We start from the raw sequence: 21,713 nt of genomic DNA, 5'->3' as shown, positions 1-21,713 counted from the left end.
GCACAAAAATAGGGACAGGTTTTAAATATTGTTCTTATAGCTTACAAAGATGATAGAATAATAGGATTTAACAGGATTTGTGTTGCTATGCATTTTTTGAAGCATATAAATTCTGAAATTCAAATGTATGATATTATTTAGTAACTTCAACCCTTAGTGACTTTCCAGAAAATCACAAAGTTTATGAGGAACAGACCAAACATTTGAGGCAAAATTCTGGACATTCTGCGAAAATCTGGAGAGTTGAGAGGTATGCATCAGGAGGCTATCTGCCACTTGAAATGGATCATGCTCTTTAACTAAACAAGGAAAGCCTATGCCAGGGTGCGGGCAAAGAAATTTCACTGGATAGAGCAACATGTATTTTGCCCCAGTTATAGAACACTGGACCAACTCTTTTCCTTGCAAAGATACTAGACATTGGGTGAGTTCACCAGTATGATCTAGGTCTGTTTTTTTGCACACGAAAAAGCTTATGGCCGGGTTTGTGTTTAAGACCCTCAATTGTGTTACTTAGAACAGCAAGATTAAAAGTTTGAAAAGGGAAACATATGTCCTCAGCTTTGGTACCTCAGAAGACATCCCTCAATCAAAGATACAGTGAACGTAGGGTATGTATACAAGGGATGCAAGGGGCAAAGCCCTCTGCAAAAATACTTTAATGGCATTACAGTAAGAATAATTTTATCTGTCATTTTTCACAGCAGCAGAGCTTTCAGTTATTTATTTATTTTTTAGGTTGTTTTCTGGGAGAGTGAACTGCTCCAAATACTTCTCAGGCACTCCCTGGGTCAAAGGGAAAGACAATTACACATTTAATAAATGTAAATAACAGGACAGATGAAATTAAATGGATAACATATTAATAAGGCAAAACAAAATTGAAGTTACTGCTTAACAGGAAAAAAATATACAAAAAGAATTCCATTGCCTGTGTGTGCAGCTGTCTGTTTGGGGCAAGTGTTCCTACTAGGAGGATTAAACTTAAATATTTGAAGAGGTACATAGTTTTGTGCCCTTGTTTTTAGTTAACAGGTTATGGAGTTGTTCTGGGGGTGTTTATTTTTCTGTACAAGGGTTTTCATTAAAACAAAAAAAGTCTTATCAAATGTGACATAGGTTCAAATGGAAATGACAAGAAACAATTACATAAAAGATCAACCTGCTAAACATTAGAGGATGGCTACAGCTTCCACTGTATAGTGCTAAAAAGCCTAAATTAGTTAGAACTGCCTCATTGACTAACATATACACAACTTCTTACCACATACAAAGTTATCTGGCATCCATCTGTCTGTCCAGCACTAAAATAAATTCTACAAAACTATGTTTCTAGTCGGTCACTGTGATCCAGTGACCAAAAACTCCAGTCTGTCTACAAACCTATCGTATCTGCTGGGCTCATATAAGGTTGCTAAGGTCTGGACCTCCTTACCTGTATCCATTAAGCCAATACCCTCCCTCTCATATTTCAAAAGCACTCCAAAAGACAAAGTAGTTAAAACCTATCTCTGTTCTTGCTGAAAACCAGAATAAACTATAGCCCTAAATGTGAACAAATACCTTTTCATTCCTTTTACCTCCTTGCTCTCCTTTCTTCACTTCTTTACTTCTATCAAATTCTCTTCCCTGACTTTCTCTCTAAATATACCTTAAGCCCTCACTTCATATTGCAATTCCTCTTTAATTTCTCTACAGACTGTCTACAATTTCTATAAATACTAAATGATTATCATATAACTTCTATTGGTTCTTAACAAATGTTTTTATATTATCTCAAATTTGTTATATAATTATTTAAACTGCAGATATTTTTGTTTTATTTTTGAAGACTGTAAAATTATTGTTCTTAAAATGTTTTGTAATAATTTGGAGCGTTACTCCCCATGCCTCCACTGAAAATGGGTGCCTACCCAGTTGGACTTTCCCAGTAATCAAATACATAAATAAATAAACACAAAAACTGGAAATAGACATAAAAAAACTGTCATATATATATCTATATATATATATATCTATATATATATATCTATATATATATATATAAAAACACGTAGGAATAATAAGTTATCATAATGGCCATTAAACATGTTTTGGAAAATGAATGGCCTCACAGGTATAAACAAACAGGTTAAGAGTATTGAATTATATTAAGAAATGTGTGGTGCAAATAACAATGCTACTGGAGACACATTTGGAAAGAACTGAGCATGTGAATTTCATAAAGAATGAATTTCAGGATGGATATTCAGTAGAATATCAGGGACAAAGGAAAAGTGGAGCACTTATACTAATTGCTAGTAGAGCTCCAGTAATGATACAAGAGAAAAAAGATAGTAATGGTAGATTTGTGGTAGTAAGAGGCTACTGGCAAGTGAGGAGGATTATGCTGGCATATATTTATATTTCACCATGAACAGCTATTATGGAGATTAAGAAAAACTTGGGAAAAAATAATCAGTTTTCAGCAGGTCTACTGACCCCGCTGGTTCAAAGGGAGGGGAAACTAGGGCTTGCAGGACAAAGGTGAGGTCCCAAGGCGGCATTGGATCTTTCACTGGCAGTCATAACATAAAAGTTCCTTTAAGAAAGGTCTTACAGAGCCTAGACAAAGCTAAGGAAGCCATGTTTTCACCCACATGGAAATTAGAAATGGCAGCCAGTTGAACTCTAACAGTAGAAGAACTCGCACCCTGCTGAAAAATACCAGATAAAAATTCCAGACTGGCCGGAACTGGAGCTGAAAAGGGGTCCGGATTCCATTGAGAGGCCCAAATAGAGAAATGTTTCCATTTACTACGGTATATTTTTCTGGTAGAAGATTTATGGGCCGCCACCAGAATGGCTTTAACTGGAGAGGATAAACCGGGAGTCCTAATAATTACTGGAACTGGAGCAGCCAAGCTGTGAGTTTCAGACTGTCCAGGTCTGGGTGAGGAATCCCTGAGGGGTGAGAAATAAGATCCAGAACCGGATCCAAGATCCATGGAGGAACTACTAAATGAAACCACAGAGAGGGGAACCAGACTTGAGGCCAGAATGGGGTGATGAGGATTATTGTGCTCCCCAGCCTGTGAGCTTTCTGAAGAAACTTCAGAATGAGAGGTAATGGAGGGTAAGCATAAAGGAGACTGGGAGACCAAGCACGAACCAGTGCATCTCTGAGGGGCTTCCCCCTATGGAGGGTTCAGAGTGAATAACTCACTGCACTTCACATTGGAAGGAGATGCAAAGAGATCGCAGGAAGGCCAGCCCCACTTGAGGAAGATCTGTTCCACTACTGAAGGATTCAGAGACCACTTGTAAGGCATCAGAATAGTCCTGCAGAGCCTGTCTGCTAGGATGTTTGACCATCCCCGGAATGTGCCCATTCCCACATTCTCATGGCTTCTTGACAATGGGGTTAAGATCTGGTTCCTCCCTGCTTGTTGATATACCAGACCACTGACATGTTGTCCGACTGGATGGCAATAGTCGCTAGAGGAAAATGGGTATGAAGGGCCTGCAATGCTAAAAGAACCGCCCTCATCTCCAGGACATTGATATGCAAGTTGGTCTCGGAAGGGGACCACGTGCCTTGGACTGTACTTGCCGAGCAATTCTCCGCCCACCCTAGCTGGGAGGCATCCGTGGTCACTGTGGTTGTGGGAAAAGATGGAAGAAAGAGACGTCCTTGGACAAGTTCCGGGGAAAGAGTCCGCCAGAGAAGTGACTCCCTGCAAGCCCAGGATATGCGTATCAGAGGGTACAAGGGTAGGTCCAGAAGGGACCACTGAACTGCTAATGTCTACTGGAGAATCCTCATGTGAAGAAGTGCGAAGGGGAGAAGATTGAAAGTGGCTGCCATGGAACCCAGGGCCCACAGAACTGTTTCCGCTGATGGGTGGTGAGAATGAAGAATGTAAGATACGTGAAGTTTCAAATTGTTTACCCTTTCCGAGGTGAGAGAGACTTTCATTTGTATGGTGTCTAGCCGAGCTCCAATGAAGTCTAAGCTCTGAACTGGAGCCAGCGACAACTTGTTGATGTTGATTGTAATGCCCAGTCTGTTTGCTAGAAGAAGGAAGTAATCCCTGGCCTGGCATAGTAGACGCGTGATAGGGGCAGCAAGGAGCCAATCATACAGGTAGGGGAAAACCTGGATTCCCTGAAGCCTCAGGTGGGCCGCTACCACGGCCATAACTTTGGTGAACACCCTGGAGACTGTGGTGAGACTAAAGGGTAGGGCCCTGTGTTGATAATGATTGGCCCCCAGCCGGAAGTGAAGAAACCTGCGGGAGTGCCTGTTCATTTTGATGTGATAGTACATGTCCCAGAGGTCGATCAAGCACATCCAATCCTCTGCTTGCAGGTAGGGCAGAATGGACTGAAGTGTGACCATCCGGAACTTCTCACTGGCTACTGCCAGGTTCAAATTGGACAGATCCAGAATGGGTCATAGGTCCCTTGTTTTATTTGGCACTAAAAAGAACCAGGAATAGACGCCCAATCCAGACCGATCTAGGGGGACGGGTTGGATGATTCGCTTTATTAGCAGCTTTTTTATTTCCTGTGCTGCTTCCTCCCTTTGTGCGGGTGGAACATCCAGGAGGAGTTTTGGTTGATGATGTGGAGCTACAAACGGATAGAATAGCCAGTGGATATGATTTTTAGTACCCAATGGTCAGTAGTAACGGACTCCCACTCCATTGAGTGTAAATAGAAATGGCCTCTGACTGCCTCCAGAGGTGAGCAGTCGGGCAACCCCTCAGGGTTGTTGTGCGGGTCTATCCGAGAAGGGTTCTAGAGACCCGAAATTCCTCAGCCCACCCTCTGCCTCTGGGCCAGAGTCTGTCATAACCCCCTCTGCCTCTGGGGGAAGAAGAGTCCTGAGTGTACTGGGAGAACTGAGATTTTCAGAACCACATCTTCTTTGCCCCTCGCCGATTCCTAGAAAAGGATCTTTGAGGGGCGGAGCAGTGGATCCCGACAGCAGACTTTCCCGTCCTTCTCACTCTGGACTAGAGTCTCACTCCTGGACTTCCCAAACAGGGAAGAGCCATCATAGGGAGCATTCGCAAAGGATGCCTTAAAGGGTTCCGGGAATTGACAAAGCCGAAGCCAGGCATGGCGTCTCATGGCAAAGCACGACCCGGCCGCCCTAGCGGCCCCTTCCATGACATGGGAAAGGAGACACATGGACATATTCATGACCGCTTGAGAGTGACCATGCACACAGAGAACATTTTCATGCTCTCTGCCGACGTGGGCTCTGGGGGCGACTCAGCGACATCCTTGACCAAGTCTCGCTGAAGTCGAATGACATGCGCCATATAGTTCAGTGTCCTTATGGAAAAGGTGGCTGAAGCATAAACTCGCTTCCCCAGATGATCCATCGACCACGACTCTTGGTCAGGAAGATGGACCGTAGAGCTCTCCTGAGCGAGCTCTTTCTTGGTGGCAGTTGCCACCACCATAGCGTCTATTGGGGACCCCTTACTCTAGCTGACACTGTCCTGTGGGGGGCTAAGGACTTTATCTGGTCTTTTCGGAATTGGCTCCACGGTGTCCGGTTCCTTCCATGCCGTAGATGTAATAAGGTCCACCAGTGGATAAGAGGGAGGGGGACACCCAGGAGGTAGATGGGCCTGTGCTAAATGCCTCCAGGAACACAGACTCGTCCGGGGTCAGTTTTTGGGCAGACCACCCCCCTCTTTGGAGTAGTATTTCCATGATGTCTCAGAAGAAGACATCCTCGGGGGGTGACCTGGGGGAACCTTCCCCTTCTTCCAAGTCTGTGTCATCTGTGAGGGACTCTGGGGAGGAGTCCAAGTGACTCTGGGGAGGAGTCCAAGTGCCTCCTTTTACAAGTGCGTTTGCGAGGGACCTCTTCAGTGGGACTGTGAGGGACTCACAAACTGGGGGTTGCTCCCTTGGGCACATCAAGCATGGGCTTTCCCTGAGATGACAGGATGGTCAGAGCTGTACCCAGAACTGAGGGAGTCAGGGTGGATTCTGAAAAGGACACGGTCAGAGGCCTCGACCCACTCAAGAGGACCCTCTCCATCATGTCAAAAGCCGAGGAAGAGTGGACATCCTGGGAAACAAACAATGGAGCCGCTCTCCTTGGATCCGAAGGGGGAGTCGGAGCCGAGCCCACAGGAGCCGAGATGCCGAGGGGAAGGCTGCGCTCTGACAAACTCGTTGCCGACAGCACCCCCTCGGATCAGACACTGAGGCTACAGCTCTGAGAGCTCGGATCTGACCCGCTCAAGGCCACGACCAGAGTCAACGTACTAAATACGGTCGGCGCCGGCCTTCTGACCCCAAGAGCTCTCAGATCCAAGGACTCCAAAACCAAGGGCCGGATTGGAAAAGGAACGATAGGGGTGAAGAAGGGCTGAGAACTCCCCACTCTGGAGGTAGAGGGGGCTGGTAAGACCCCCCCCCCCCATCTGGATCTGGGTGCAGAAAAACTTCTGCATCATCCTGTCCATCTCTGATTCATTTGGACTGCGGGTGGAATGGGATGATGAAGCCACTGACACCGGCCGGGAGTGCCGGTGAGGGGAGGCTCTCAAAGGAGGCCGAGACACCGTCGGCTCTGGTGAAAACCTTGGAGAAAGGAGTCGAAGGGTGCTGGGCCTGGGAGGAGTTTTTGACTTAGATGAAGGCCCCGACTGCACCGAATGGTCAGGGGACCACTTCCTGGGCCTATCTTTGTGCCTCCTATCTGAATCCAAAGGCCTAGAGATGGGAGTTTGAGCCCCGGAGGCCTGGGAGGGAGAAGACACAGAAGCGGCCGCTACAATCGAAGACGAAGCAGGGACAGCCATCCCTGATGCTGATGAGGCCTTTCATCATTAACTTATCCCTCTGGTCTTTGAGGGCTCTAGAATTAAATCTTACGCAAATTGAGCAGGCCGTGTCTAGATGAGCCACACCTAAACAAACAACGCACAAAGTATGGCCATTAGCCGGGGAAAGTTTGACGCCACACTCTGTGCATTTCCTAAAGACAGGCTTCGGTACATCTGCCATGTCTAAGGAGGGCCACACACACTAGCACTAACTGGGTGGAGAGGAAAGGGGAACACAGGAAAACACAAACACTAACTTTCTTTTTTTTTAACTGACGGTTGATGCTGGTGTAGGGGAAGTAAAGGTAAAAATTTTAGGGGAAACTAGCTATCCAAAAAGTCAAATGCTTACCAAAATGACCACTATACGCTTGGAGCTCGAGACCACTCTGCTAGGCTGGTAAGCAGCAAATGAGATCTGAGGGAAGGAAGGAGATGGAAGGGCATTGTGGGTAGGGGAGGAGCTTGGAGCTCAGATCAGATGCTGGTGATGTGGTCATCTCGGATCCGATCCGGATCTGAATACCCACTGGTTGAACATCAAATAAAGTAAACTACTTCAGAGTTTTATTTCACAGGAACATGTGCATTTGATTAAAAGCTTCAACACACATCTAATAACTATTTCAGATCATGTGCCAATAACAATGAAGATAAAAATGGAGAGTAATGAAATTAAAAGGAAATGCTGGAGCTTCCCCATCTACCATTAAAAAGAGAGGAATTTAAAGAATGGGTAGTGGAAATTATTAGAGAGTTATTAGGAAAGACAGAAATTTATTCAGAAGTTATAGCTAATGAGAGGGATAGAAATAAAAGAAAAAAGAGACATGGTTAAGATGTAACAAGAATTATTTAGAGGGGCTGACAAAGGTTAAAATATTGCACAATAAGTGGAATCTCACAGAGCAAGAAGAGGTGAAACTGCACAATGCTAAGGAGAAAAAAGTGAGTACCTGGATAATATGCATGACTTTAGAAAGACTGCTGTAAAGCAACTGATAACTCCAGAGCACAAAAACTCTTACCACAATGATTTAGGCAACAGAAAGGTGAAAGGGTTGTGGTCAAACTTAGGGAGCCTATAACAAGAAAAATAACCAGAGATCCTGCAGAGGTGTTAGATATATTTTAGAAATGTTATGAACATTTGTATAATGCAGAGTAATGTGGAAATCAAGAAAAAGCACAAATGGAAATATTTATGGAAGACTTTAGTATGCCAAGGTTAAAGGCAGCTGAGGCTCAACAATTAAGATAGGATGAGAAAATATAAACACACTGATGTACAATCAATCTGCAGGAAAGTCTCCTGGAATAGATGGCATTCCTGTTGAAGTTTGGAGACCAGGATGGGGGGAGGGATAAATATCTGGAAGGTTTTAACAGTATTTTAAAAGGAAGGGAAGCACTAACTTCCTGGAAGAAAGCTGTGGTGGCTGTAAGACCTAAAGATGTTAAAGACCCATCAGAACCAACTTCACATATGCCCATTTCAAGTTTAAACCATGATTATATAGTGCTTATGTCTGTAATAGCTAAAAGAATGGCAAAGGTGTTGCCAAAATTGCTAGATATGGATCAGTGTGTTTTTGTGGAGGGGGGGTAAACATTTGACAATATTAACACAACAATGATCATCCAGAGGAAAGAAAAATGTAAGAAAATACCACTGTTGTTGATGGGTCTTGATGCAGAGAAAGCATTCAACAGTGTAAGCTGGTATTTTATGAGTAGTGCAATGGAAGCATCTGCATTTCCCGATATAATAATATGGTTAATTAGGAGAACATAGTGAGAGGGTTCTCCTCTCTGTTAAGTTGGGTCTGAACAGAGGAAGCAAGCAAGGACATATTCTTTCCCCTTTGTTATTTATATGTATGGCCACTAGCAAAGAATATAAGGGACTCAGAAATTCAAATAAATATTTGGTATGGTAATCAAGAAAAGCTGGCCTTATTTCCAGACAGTATTATTATTTTATATCTGATGAAACTAGAAAAGGACTTCTCTGTGATAAAGAACATTCTGAGACAATGAAGACAAAACAAAGGCTATAGCTGTAAACTAGGTACCCACACATGAATTGGTTTAGCAATATCCATATTTAATGGGGCACAATAAAATGAAGTATTTAGGAGTATGGGTTAAAAAGGTAAAATGAAGTATTTAGAAGTATGGGTTAAAAAAGATTCTGCTGTGGCAGCTAAGGATATGTGGGAAGAGACTACTCAAATTATAATACAAAAACTGAGAAACTGGGAGTTCTTGTTTATGGATATGGATAGCAAGATGCAAGCACAGAAAATGCTTTAGTTCATTTAGTTTTATATACAAGTCAGACATTTTTATCAACCCGAGGAGAAATTTTGGACAGTAATTAATAAAGAGTTGAAGGATTTTATCTGGGAGGGGAAGAGGGCAAGGGTGAAGTGGGATAAGTTGATCATTCCAATAGGACAGGGTGGTTTAGGATTACCTGATTTGAAAGGATATTTTAGAGCTACACAGTTTAGGCTCATATACATAACAGATGCAGAAAGCTATAATTCAAAGTGGAAAGGGATGATGTTAAAGCAGGGGAATTCAAGAAATAAGGAGAGAGTATGATACTGAATTCAGATCCTTAAGGCGAATAACAGCCAAACAGAATATTACATTCATAAAGCAGCAGAAAGTAGTCTACGGACTAAGCCAACATGAGAATGGAGAAAGAAAATTCTGCCGATACAGATGACTGCAATTAGGGGTATAGGTAACAGGCAAGGGGGGAGCAGGGATTTACTGAAAAAAAATGGCAAACGAACAGAGGTACTGGCAGCAGATAACTAGAGAGGGAAGGGTAACAGAATAGGAAGAGGTCAAAAGGACATTTGAACTGCAGGCTAGAGATTGTTGTCCCTATCAAGGATTGATATCAGAGTAAAGGCAAAGAGAAAGGGATCGGGGAATCCTAATTGAAATACCTGCACTGGTATAGTTTTTAGTTGAATCTGGAACAGAAGCTGTTGCTAAAAATGGATAATTAGTAGAGTATAACTATACAAATCAATCAGAGGATGTCCAAAAATATTGGGAAGAGACTGGATAAGCAATTCACAAGGAAACAGACTGATAATATGTATGGCTCTCAAATATGCAACAACATTTAGAATATTTTAAGATTTTTGCTTGGAAGTGTTTGTATAGGTATGTTTATACCCCAAGTTGACTCCAGAGAATTTTTCCTTAGGTAGATGGCCAATGTTGGAGGTGTGATGGGGAAGACAGAGGTAAATGGGAATATATGTTTTGGGAGTGCAATGAGTTGGCAGACTTTAAAAATTCCCTACAGCATGCCCTGTCAGAAATATTGAGTAAGCAAATGGATATAACTAAGGAAATTATGTTTTTGAGCTGGGATACAGGATTTGAACTTCCTAGACATAGTACGGCCCTAAGTTTAATTCTGGTGGCTGCCAAAAAAGTAATTACTAGAAAATAGAATTCCGAGTCTAAACCAACTGTATTTGACATAGTGAAAATTGTAAAAGAGAAAAAGATCTAGAAGATGGATCTTTAGAAAAGGGTAGAAGCAAATTACATAAAAAAATTGAAATTGTGGGAACAATACATGCAGAATAATGTTTTGGAGGAAGAGTGAGGTTTGAGGTTAGGCAGGAATTGAGCAATTTATGTAATAGTTGGATTGATGATAGTTGTATAAAAGAATCTATGTGATATATAATGTTTGTAACTGGGAACATGTTAACACATTTTGTTTTCTTTTATATAAATGTATGATTGTCTCCTTCTTAAGTAATAATTCAATAAAGATGTTAAAGAAAGAAAAAGAAAATAATTCCATGTAAGAAAGGCAAGTACTTCCATTAATTATTACTACAACACTGGTCAATTTCCCCATTTCTCCAATTACAGTTCACACACTGCCCGTATGGAAGCCATACTGCCAAATATATTGGAATGTTTTGTGGAAATTGCTATGAAAGTACAGTGTCCCAGGACTGCTGTGTGCTATTTGGTTCCTCTGTATAAAAACAAGTTATATCTGCATTAAATCAAACATAGTTTAGGACTGTATGCATATCTGTATCCCCTACTGTTCATGATTTTCATAGATATGATATCCAAGTGCAGCTGAAATTTGCAGAGTATACAGTTTGGAGACATAATGTCAGTACTTCCCTCAAATGAAGTGATGTCTTCTGTGCATCGCAGGAATTTACTCCTGAATATGAAGCAAATGGGATGAAAATCTTAAATGACAGTCAAATCTTTTCTGCAGCTAAAGGTGATCAGCTGTCTCAGTTGGAGGAGTGTAGGTATCTCAGGTATGGGTAAACAGGATCAGAAGCTGGATGGATGCAGGGAATGAATTGAACAAGGAGTTGTACTAGACAGTAGTGGTGAGGTAAGAACTGAGTCATAGGTAGAAGCTCTCAATTTACATGTCAATTTCTCCATCCTCACTTGTGGGCACATGCTATGGGTAAAGACCAAAAGGATGACATCACAGACATAAGCAGCAAAAAAATTAGATTCCTTTACAGTTCATTTACATGGTTGCTTGGCTCACTGCCTGTGAGAAAGATGCCAGAGTGTAGACGTATGCAATCTGGGAGGATCTTGGAGTAGAACTCCTGCTTCTCCTGATTAACAGGAGTCAGTTGATGTAGGCTGCTCACCTAGTAAAGATGCCCCTCAATGAATAAGCATCAGGAAAAGTCCACTGGCTGGAGCCATCAGGGCATGATCTAGGACACCACATGGAGAAGCCACAAAGATATGACCTAGGAAACCCTGGAGACATTATATATCTAAGCTTGTCTAGGAATACCTGGGATACAGTTGGGTGAGTTTGGGGTATGTTGCTGTGTAGAGGGATGTCTGGTCTCACCTACTAGGCTTGCTATCACCTTGACCTGTTCACTAAAAGAAGTGATTCAGAAAATGGATGAATGGCTGGATGGATGGAATGAGTTTTATTTTCCACAACATTTACAAAAGACAATATGTAACATGGCAAAAGGAACTCATGTTGATTTACATACCGGTAGAATGAAACTGGTAAGTGGTGGAAGCTGACTGGTGTACTTGTCAATCCATTGTTCTAGTTCCAAGACTGGCTTTTCACTAAACTGTGTTTTACCTAAAAAAAAAATGTGTACACATTTAATATGGTCTTAAAATGCAGACATTTATATTTAAAAAACATATGTTGTGATTGTAGTTTTCTGGTAACAGTGTTACAACAGAATAAGAAACATGGTTATAATACTTGCAAAAAAGAGGAGGAATATGGAAATCTAGGGTGCCACCAAACATGCTCAAACTTAGTTGTAAATTGGTAGGCGCCTGTTGAGGGTGAGCTAAGATGGAGTACTGAGAGTCAGAAAATTAGTGGTCAATGACTGTAAGCAGAATGTCGCGGAGCAGTCCCCAGCTGGTATCTGCAATTTCAGAAATGCAACCCTTCAGTGCTGAGATACAGGACATGCATGCCTAGAGCTCAGCAGTAGGCTAATGAGTTTGGATCATTAAACTTCATCAGTCCGGAGGTTCTGGTAAGCTACTAGTGCTACTTCAATATTTCATTTTTTGGTTTCAGTAATGTTTTTATGATTCCAGCTGGACATCACTAGAGAGTCATGCTACTGCTAGCAGTTTTTACTGAGCCTCAGGATGTCTCAAGAGCAACTAAACAGAGTCCTTATTCTGGATCTCTATGCATCAGTTACATCACTGAAAGAGGCTACCATCTTCTTCACTCTGTTTCTGAACTGGACCCAGTGTCTTAGTTTTACATAAAAAGCTATATAAAATCTTTTTTTTTCATCCTCTCTCTCTCTCTAAGAGAGTAACAGCTCCAGTCTTCCCATGTCATCTTTTCATTTTTCTTTTAAACAAGAAAAATCTTTATTAAACTATCATATACGACCTAATCTTACATTTATATCAATGAAAACAAATCATACTGACAATTTTAGTTGCAAAATTATACATCACAAACCATGCTGACATAACTGTAGTTGCAAACATTATACATCACTTATAATCTATCCAGTCCTTGCCAATCAAACATTACTTAGCTCAAATCCTGCCTTTTTTAAACCTCATTCCTCCTCTGCATATATTGTTTCCACAATTCCCATTTTTCCTATGTAATTTGATCCCACTCTTTTTAAAGTTCCCAATTCCAATTGTTTTATCTCTGTTACCATAGTCACTACTTCTAGTAAAGTTGGTTTAGATTTTGATTTCCATTTTCTAGTAATTGCTTTTTTGGTAGCCACCATAATTAGACTCAGCAAGGCCTTACTATATGCAATTCCAGTTCTGTATCATAGCTCAAAAAATAATTTCATTAGTTGCACCAATTTGCTCACCCAGTATCTCACGGAGCAGTCTGCAGGGAATCTTTAAAGTCTGCCATCTCATTACACTCCCAGAAAATGTTCCCAGTTATCTCTTTCTTCCCCATCACATCTCCAACATTTGCTGTCTACCTTTGGAAAAATTCTTTGGAGTCTACTTGGGGTATAAAATACCTATATAAGCACTTCCAAGCAAAGATACTAAATCTTCTAGACTTTGTTACATATTTAGAAGACATGCATATAAACCCCCACTGTTTCTTTGTGAAATGCGTATCCAGTCTTTCTTCCCCATTCTTTCTAACCTCCTCTGATTGATTCTTACAGTTATTATGCAATATTTTGCAAACTCTACTAATTATTCCTTTTTTAAAAGCAGCTTCTCTTCTAGATTCTACTAAAACCTGCACCAGTGCTAGTCTTTTGCTTAGATCTCCATATTTCTTTCTCTTTGCCTATACTCTGATATCAATCCTTGATAGGAAGGCAATCTCTGTACTACAGTCCAAATAAATTCTTGGCCTCTTCCCATTCTATTACCTTTCCCTCTCTAATTATTTGCTCCCAATACCTTGGTTCTCTCACCAGTTTTTCTCCAATAACTTCCAGTCCCCTCTTGCTTATTGTCAGTATCCCTATTTGCAGCCATCCCTATCAGAATAATCTCCTTTCTCCATTCCAGTGTTAGCTTGGTTCTTAGAATACTTTCTGCTACTTTATGACTATAATATTCTGCATGGTTATTGTTATTCTCCTTAAGGATCTGCATCCAAAATCCCAGTCTCTCCATACTTCTTGAGCTTCCCCCATTTCATCATCATCCTTTTCCACTTTGAATTTTGCTATGTATAGGAATCTTAACTGTGTAGCTCTGAAATACACCTTCAAATTGGGTAATCCAAAATGGGTGTATAGCATAACATTGAATTTGCATAACATCGAACGGCCATAATCTCGAATATGCCGTTCATTGAATCTGTACTTGTGGGATCACGGTACAGTGAGGATCAGTAAATATGCCCTTTCCTCACTGTAGTGCGACCTCGGAGTTGGTATATATAATTAGCGGGGGGGGGGGGCTCAGCCCCCCACATGATCAGATTCAATGAACAGCACATTACAGGTTATGACCATTCAATGCTGTGCAAATTCAATGTTCTGATATAAACCCATCCAAAACTGCCTTGTTCAATTGGAAGAATCAACTTATCCCATTTGAGTCTTATCTTCACCTCCCAGATAAAATCCTTAAGATCTTTATTAACTGCTATCCAGAACCTCTCCTCTGGTTGATAAAAATATGCCTGACCTGTGTATAAAACTAAAGGGAAAAATAACATTTTAACTGCTTGTATCTTCCTATCCATATTTATATAACAGAGCTTCCAGTTTCTCAGTTTTTGTATTATCTTTTTGTTTATCTCTTCCCATATATCCTTAGCTGCCACACCAGAATCCTTTTTAATCCATTCTCCTAAGTACTTCATTTTATCATGTTCCCATAATTATGGATATTGCTGAACCACAATGTGTGGATACATAATTTACAGCTATTGTCTTTGTTTTTGCTTCATTAATTTTGTATCCTGAAAAGATGTGAAACTGCCGTAAGATGTTCCACAACACTGACATGTCCTTTTCTGGTTTTATCAGGTATAAAGCAATATCATCTGCAAATAGAGCCAGCTTTTCTTGACTACCATACCAATCATATCCGTGGATTTCTGAATCTTTTATTTTCTTTATCAGTGGTTCTAAATATAGGGCAAATAACAAAGGGGAAAGAAGACACCCCTTCCCTTTTCCTCTGCTGAAACAGAAATTATCAGAAGGAACCCGCCCACTTTAATTTTCACCTCCAATCCCTCACATATCCTTCTAATCAACCTTGTACTTTTATAAGGGAATGCAAATGCCTCCATTGCCCTGCTCAAAAATTCCCAGCTTACTCTGTGAAATGTCCTCTCTGCATGAAGACCTATCAACAACAGTGGTATTTTCTTACATTCAGCTTCCCTCTGGATCATCAGTGTTCTGTTAATGTTGCCAAATGTTTGTCTCCCCTCCATAAAACCACAGTGATCCATGTCTTTCAATTTTGGCATCACCTTTGCCATTCTTTTAGCCATTAAAGACATTAACACTTTATAATCATGGTTTAGGATTGAAATTGGCCTGTATGAAGCTGGATCTGTTGGGTCTTTACTCTCTTTAGGTATTACAGCAACCATCATTTTCTTCCAGGAAGTCGATGCTTCTCCTCCTTTTACACTACTACTAAACAAAACCTTCCAGTTCTTTATCAGTTTTTTTCCCTCCTAGCTTCCAAACATCCACAGGAATACCATCTATTCCAGAGGACTTTCCTGTTGGTTAGTTATACATCACCATTTTTATCTCAATGCCTCCTATCCTAACTATTAGTAATTGCACCTCATCTACCTCTAACCATGGCATATTTAATTCTTACATAAACATTTTCATTTGTGCCTTTTCTTGATCTCCATATTTCTCTGCTTTATACAGACTTTCATAAAAAAATTCATAAAAAAATCTCTTGTTATCTTCCTTGTTATATGCTCTCTAAGCTTGGCGACAACCCTTTATACTTTCTGTTGCCTGAATTGTTGCGCTAACAGTTTGTGTGCTCTGTCATTATTATCAGAAAGCTTTACAAACTCATGCATATTATTGAAATAATCCTTTATTTTCTGCTAAGCACTCTGCAGTTGCTCCTGTTCTGTGAGATTCCCCCCTATTCTGCAATACTTTAACATTTGTCAGTCCCTCTAAATAACTGTTGTTGATTCTTAACCATATCTCTCTTTCTGTTATTTCCACCATATTTTGAAACTCCACTTTAATTTTATCCCACTCTTAGTTATATTTTCAGAAGAAATTTCTGTCTTCTCTAATAACTCACGGATAATTTTCACTACCCATTTCTTAAATTCCTCTCTTTTCAACAGATAGGTGGAAAAGCGCCACTGTCTCATTTTTATTTCATTACTCTGTGTTTTTATTTTAATTATTGGCACTTGACCTGAAATAATTATAGGATGCATATGAAAAAACAGAAGTTAAGTACTTACCATAATGTTCCATCTGTTTGTCCATTTTTATTCTTCCTCAACTGATGGGTTCAGATTTGAACAGTTGGATCCAACTTGGCCATTGCAAAATCTCCTGGCAACTTAGAACTCTCGAGCTTCTCCCTTACCCAGAATGCACCACCCCAATACCTCAGACTGTTTGCTAGCTAAACCATAAAGAAATAATTTTTATACAAAATAGGCATACAAAGATAAATAGAAAAAGTTAAACAAGGCTACATCTGGAGCTTTGTCATGCTTGGAGTATACATATTCTTTCATATCCACTCACTCTTCCAGAAAAACTATAAGGAGGGGGTTGGTGGGTGGGGAGCTGAGGAAGAATGAAAAATGGACAACACAGATGGAACGTTATGCTGAGTACATAACTTCTTTATCTGATGTTGTCAATTTTCATTCTGTCCTCAAATGATGGGACAAAATCTCCAGCTACCTAAATCCCATGGTGGACTCAAGGCAGGGTATTCCTAAGCACCTTTGAGCCAAATGAACATCTACCTCTGGATACCAAATCCACTTTGTAACAAGTGATGAAAGTATGAGGGGAGGCCCAAATCACTGCTACACATATTTCATCCGTGGAAGCTCTTGAATGGAAAACTGAGGAAGTTGCTACGGACCTGGTTAAATGAGCATAAACTTACTTTTGTAAAGGGATATACAATTTATTGTAAACAAAGGAAATGCAGCCAGTAAGCCATATGGCGAGAGTAATTTTGGATACTAGTTACTCCATTTCATATCAGCAAAAGAAGCAAATAACTGATCTGTAGCTCTGTTGTTTGTTCTGTGTAAATAGAAACACAGTTACCTATTAACAACATCCAATAAATGTAACAAATTTTCAACTTTGAATAATTTTGAAAGAAAACTGGTAAATTAATGGACTGGTTAATATCAGATTCTGAAACGATCTTGAGCAAAAAAGATGCATTAGTTTGTAATGTAACGCTATATTTATGAAAAATTAGACATGAAGGTTTCACAGATAAAGCTTAAATTTCAGAAGTATGCCTGGCTGATGTAATGGCCACCAAAAACAAAGTTTTCCAAGAAGGAAATTTAAGATATTTAAACAGAGGTCTTAACAGAAGTGTGCCTCATAAAGGTTTTACAAAGCTTATGAGAAGCAAGTGAGGAACCATCAGATCCACTATGGAAATTAGAAATTACTACCAATTGAACTTTAATTGTTGAATAACTAGCTCCTTGATTAAAAAGTAGCTTCAAGAAATCAAGAATATTATGAAGAGGGGCAGAAAAGGGTTCCACATGATTTTGAAGTGCCCAGCATACAAATCTTTTCCCTTTACTAGCATAAAGTTTCCTTGTATATAGTCTAAGGGAAGATAACATAATCTGGTGGACAGGAGACGAGCACATGTTCTCTGGCTATTACTAGAAATAGAGAAACCAAGCTGTCGGCTTGAGATTGGGGAGGTCTGGATGAATCAAGCTTGTCGGGTGAGACAGCAAATCTGGAGTGGGGTCCATAATCCAGGGTTGATGAATTAAATGAGGCCACAGGAAAGGGACCCAAATCTGTTGAAGCCAATAAGATGCAATGAGGATTACTTTGCTCTTCAACCTAGCAGCTCTCTGTAAAAACTTTGGGATCAAAGATATTGGGGGATAAACATAAAGTAGACTGGGGGCCAATCATGGAGAAGAGCATCCCTCAGTGACTCCCCCTGTGGGGGGTTAGGGCAAGGAATCTGCTGCACTTGTTGTTCAGGGGGGGATGTGAGAAGACTGCAGCCAGGCTGGCCCCACTGTCAGAAAATCAATTCCACCACTTTGTTGTTGAGGGATTACTCGTGAAGTAGTAGGATGCACCTGCTCAGTTTGTTTGCTAACACATTGGATTTACCTGGAATGTGCATTGCTATAATAAAGCATTTGGCAGAGATCGCCCATTGCCAAATCCTGAACGCTTCTCTACACAGGGGGATACGATCTGGTTCCTCCTTGTTTGTTGATTTACCAAACTACTGACATGTTGAATACTTGAATCACAATCATTCCTGAAGCGAGAGCATTCTGAAAGGCCTGCAGTGCTAGAAGCACTGCTCTCAACTTGAGGACACTGATATGCAAAGCGGCCTTGTCGGAGCACCACGTGCCTTGGACTGTTTTTCCCAGGAAGCATCCGTGGTCACAATGGCCTTTGGTTGAGGGGGAATGAACAAACGGCCTTCAAGATCCTCTTCTGACTGAATCCACCACATTAGATCGGTCTTGCATACATTGGTGATTCGTATCAGAGCAGATAAAGGAAGATGAAGCATTGACCATTGGCAGGCCAGCATCCATTGAAGAACTCTCATGTGAAATCTGGCTAAGGGTAGTCATGTTACTGCTGCTGCCATTGACCTCAAAGCCTGAAGGACCAAGCAGGCTGAAATTGTGGTACGGCAAATTATCTTTTTTACTTGTGATCTTGTTGTCTGAACTCTGGGGATGGGAAGTGAGGCTATAGTTGATTTTGTATCAAGCAGTGCTCCTATGACCTCTAGACTTTGACTTGGTTCTAGATGAGACTTTTTGTAGTTTATGGTTATTCCTAGTAGAGTACATGTCTTGATTACTTTTTCTCTTGCCAAAATGAGCTGATGCCTGTTCCGGGTGGAGATGAGCCAATTGTCTAAATATGGAAACACCCGGAATCCCTGCAGTCTCAAGTGAGCTGCTACGACTGCTGTGCATTTGGTAAACACCCTGGGGGCTGTGGTGAGACCAAAGGGCAGAGCTCTGAACTGGTAGTAACTGGCTCCCAGCTGGAAGTGTAAAAATCTCCTGGATTGTCTGTTCATCTTTATATGAATGATCCTGAAAATCTCCAATTGTCCTTTTCCAAAAACAAAAGAATGGACTGAACCGTGACCATCTGTAATTTAGTCTTTTGAATGGATCTGTTTAAGATGCTGAGATCCAGAACTGGTCTCCAGTCCCCTGTTTTCTTTGGCACTAAAAAGAACTTTGAGTAAGTTCTGGATTCTAACTAGTCTGGGGGAACTTTTGGATGACTCTTTTTTTTCTAGCAGCTTTTGAATTTGAATTGCTGCTTGTTCCCTCTGATTCGGTGGAACATCAGGGAATTTTCTTGAATCAGGAGGATAAAGAGAAAATGGTATTATATAACCTCTGGAAATTATTCTCTGCACCCAAGTATCTGTTGTTTTTTCTAGCCAAGCTCTCCAGTGCAAGGACAAATGGCCCCGGATTGCCTCCAGTGGGGGGTAATCAGGCCTCCTTTCAGGAGTGCTGAAAAGGTTTAGCAAAGAAAGAAAGAATCTCTGAAAACGTGGTTGTTTTGGGCCACCTCTGGCATGAGGGTGGCATCTACCATTTAAAATCCCCCCTCTGTCTCTGGGGGAACCTCCTCCACATGTGTGCTGGAAAGATCCTTGGGATGTTTTGAATGACATTTTGCCCCCACTTCGATGATTCCTTGAAAAGGATCTTTGATAGGTGGAAAAACATACACCCACTGCAAAAAGAGTCTTTCCTTCCTTTTCACACCTGGACAAAGTATCTTTAACCTTGAGACATGCAGTCAAAAGGAGCACTGGCAAAAGAAGATTTAAAGGACTCCTAAAAATCACTTAAGCACATCCAGGTGTGTCTCCTAAACCCGCTGCTCTAGAGGTTCCTTCTGTTACACTAGAAATGAGTCTCATGGAGGAGCTGATATCGATTGTAGGTTAGCCAACTGTGAGGCAACAGTTTTTACCTTTTCAGAAACAGATCCTGAGAGAGTATCTGATAGCTCCTTAATCAGGACCCTTTGTAGTCTCATGAAATGTGCCAAATTGTTCAGAGACCTTAAGGCTAAGGTCACTGAAGCATAAACATGCTTCCTGAATCTGTCCATTGCCAGAGACTCCTTGTTGGGGGTATGAACAGAGGAACTTTCTTCTGCAAGTTCTTTCTTAGTGGCCGCTGCCATGTCCATGGCTTCAAGAGGCACACCCTTGGACCAAAACTGCTTATCCTCTGGAGGTATCATGATTTTATCTGGCTTCCTAGGGCTTGGCTTAATGGTGTCTGAATCCTGCCATGCCTGCAATGAGATCAAATTAATCAGCTCGTTGGTGGCCAGATTCACCCAGGAGGGAGACAGGCCTGTACCAAACACCTCCAGAAGTACATATTCCTCTGACAAAGGGTTGCTGGACTTCCAGCCACTTCTCTGCTGTTTTAAGATCTCCAGCATGTCTCAGAATGTGCCATCATCAGGAGGTGACCATGGGGACCCTTCATTCTCAAAACCTGTGTCTTCGGTGACAGATTCAGGGGAATCTAAATTCTTCCTCTTTCTTGCATGTTTTCTTCTGAGGGACCTCCTCAGCAGAGTATTCTGGGGACGTGTCAGAAGAAGTGGGGATACCCTTATGGTAAGCCTGGGGTTTCAGTACCGGCTGTCCCTGTGGAGAGAATAGTTGAGGCTCTAGATGCAGAGATGGTACAGATGCAGACAGAGGATCCAAGTGGGTAGGCAGCATCTGAGTCAGGGGTGCAGACAAGGCTGTTTTCATGACTGCAAAGGTGGACCACCCCTGTGAGGGATATGACCCCAGATCCAAGATAGCCATTCTCTGATCTACGGTCCCTCCCCGCCCCAAAGACAGTCCATCAGAGGCTGAAGTCAGAGTCAAACTAAGCATTGCCAAGGCTCCTAGGTGTAGAGACAGCTCCAAAACCCTTGGGATCAAGTGATGCACCTTGGACTTGACCGGGTAGAATTGACTCCGAAAGTTCTCTGGATCAGACTGAACCAAAGAGCTCAGAGCAAGGAACTGATCTGAGGACAAAGGAATTTTCGGATCTGAAGCTGATGGGCCTGAATGACTCAGATCCAAGGGCTTAAAGACCTTGAAAGGAGTCAGAGGAGGAACTGGCAATGGTGGAGGGTTGAAAGTACAGATCTCCTAACCCAAACTTTTAGGGGCCGGAAGGATCACTGACTGGCTCTGTGCCGAGAGAATTTTCTTCACTAACCTCTCCACATCGTCTTCTGTAAGGCTTCTGGAAGAGCGAGTGGACATTCCTGAAGGAGATCTTGGCATCTCTAAGAAGGGGGAGGGAAGTGGGGTCCACTGAGGGCGAGTATTTTGTTCTGGGTAAAATAACCACAACATCAGGTCTTTGTGTCAGATCCAAGGGGGTCTGATCTGAGGTGTGTTTAATTTTTAATCTTTTTGGATGTGAAGAGACACAGATTCAAGGATTTTGTCTTTATATGTCGGAGATATGAGGTTGAAGTAGATCTGTAGATTTTGGCCTCTTCTTTCTTGGCTCCGAGGCAACAGGTGGATCCATAAGAGGTCTTTTCAAGGACTTCTCTGATGATTTAGAAGAAGCTGAGGATGTGCTTGCAGAAGTGG

The 21,713-nt window shown here is 41.5% G+C and overlaps 1 protein-coding gene across 1 annotated transcript in view; it reads right to left on the bottom strand.

Moving 5' to 3' along the window:
• MMAB (metabolism of cobalamin associated B) overlaps positions 1-21,713 on the bottom strand; it is a 379,881-nt gene that overhangs the window by 125,252 nt on the left and 232,916 nt on the right. Inside the window, exon 6 of the mRNA XM_044068508.1 lies at positions 11,891-11,988. Coding sequence (XP_043924443.1) covers positions 11,891-11,988 — 98 coding nt within the window. The remainder of the gene's footprint in view (positions 1-11,890; positions 11,989-21,713) is intronic.

Source organism: Protopterus annectens, chromosome 4.part0 (genome assembly GCF_019279795.1).
Source record: "Protopterus annectens isolate FY-2018-M chromosome 4.part0, PAN1.0, whole genome shotgun sequence".
Lineage (NCBI taxonomy): Eukaryota > Metazoa > Chordata > Ceratodontiformes > Protopteridae > Protopterus > Protopterus annectens.
This window is presented reverse-complemented; position numbering and strand designations above follow the sequence as displayed.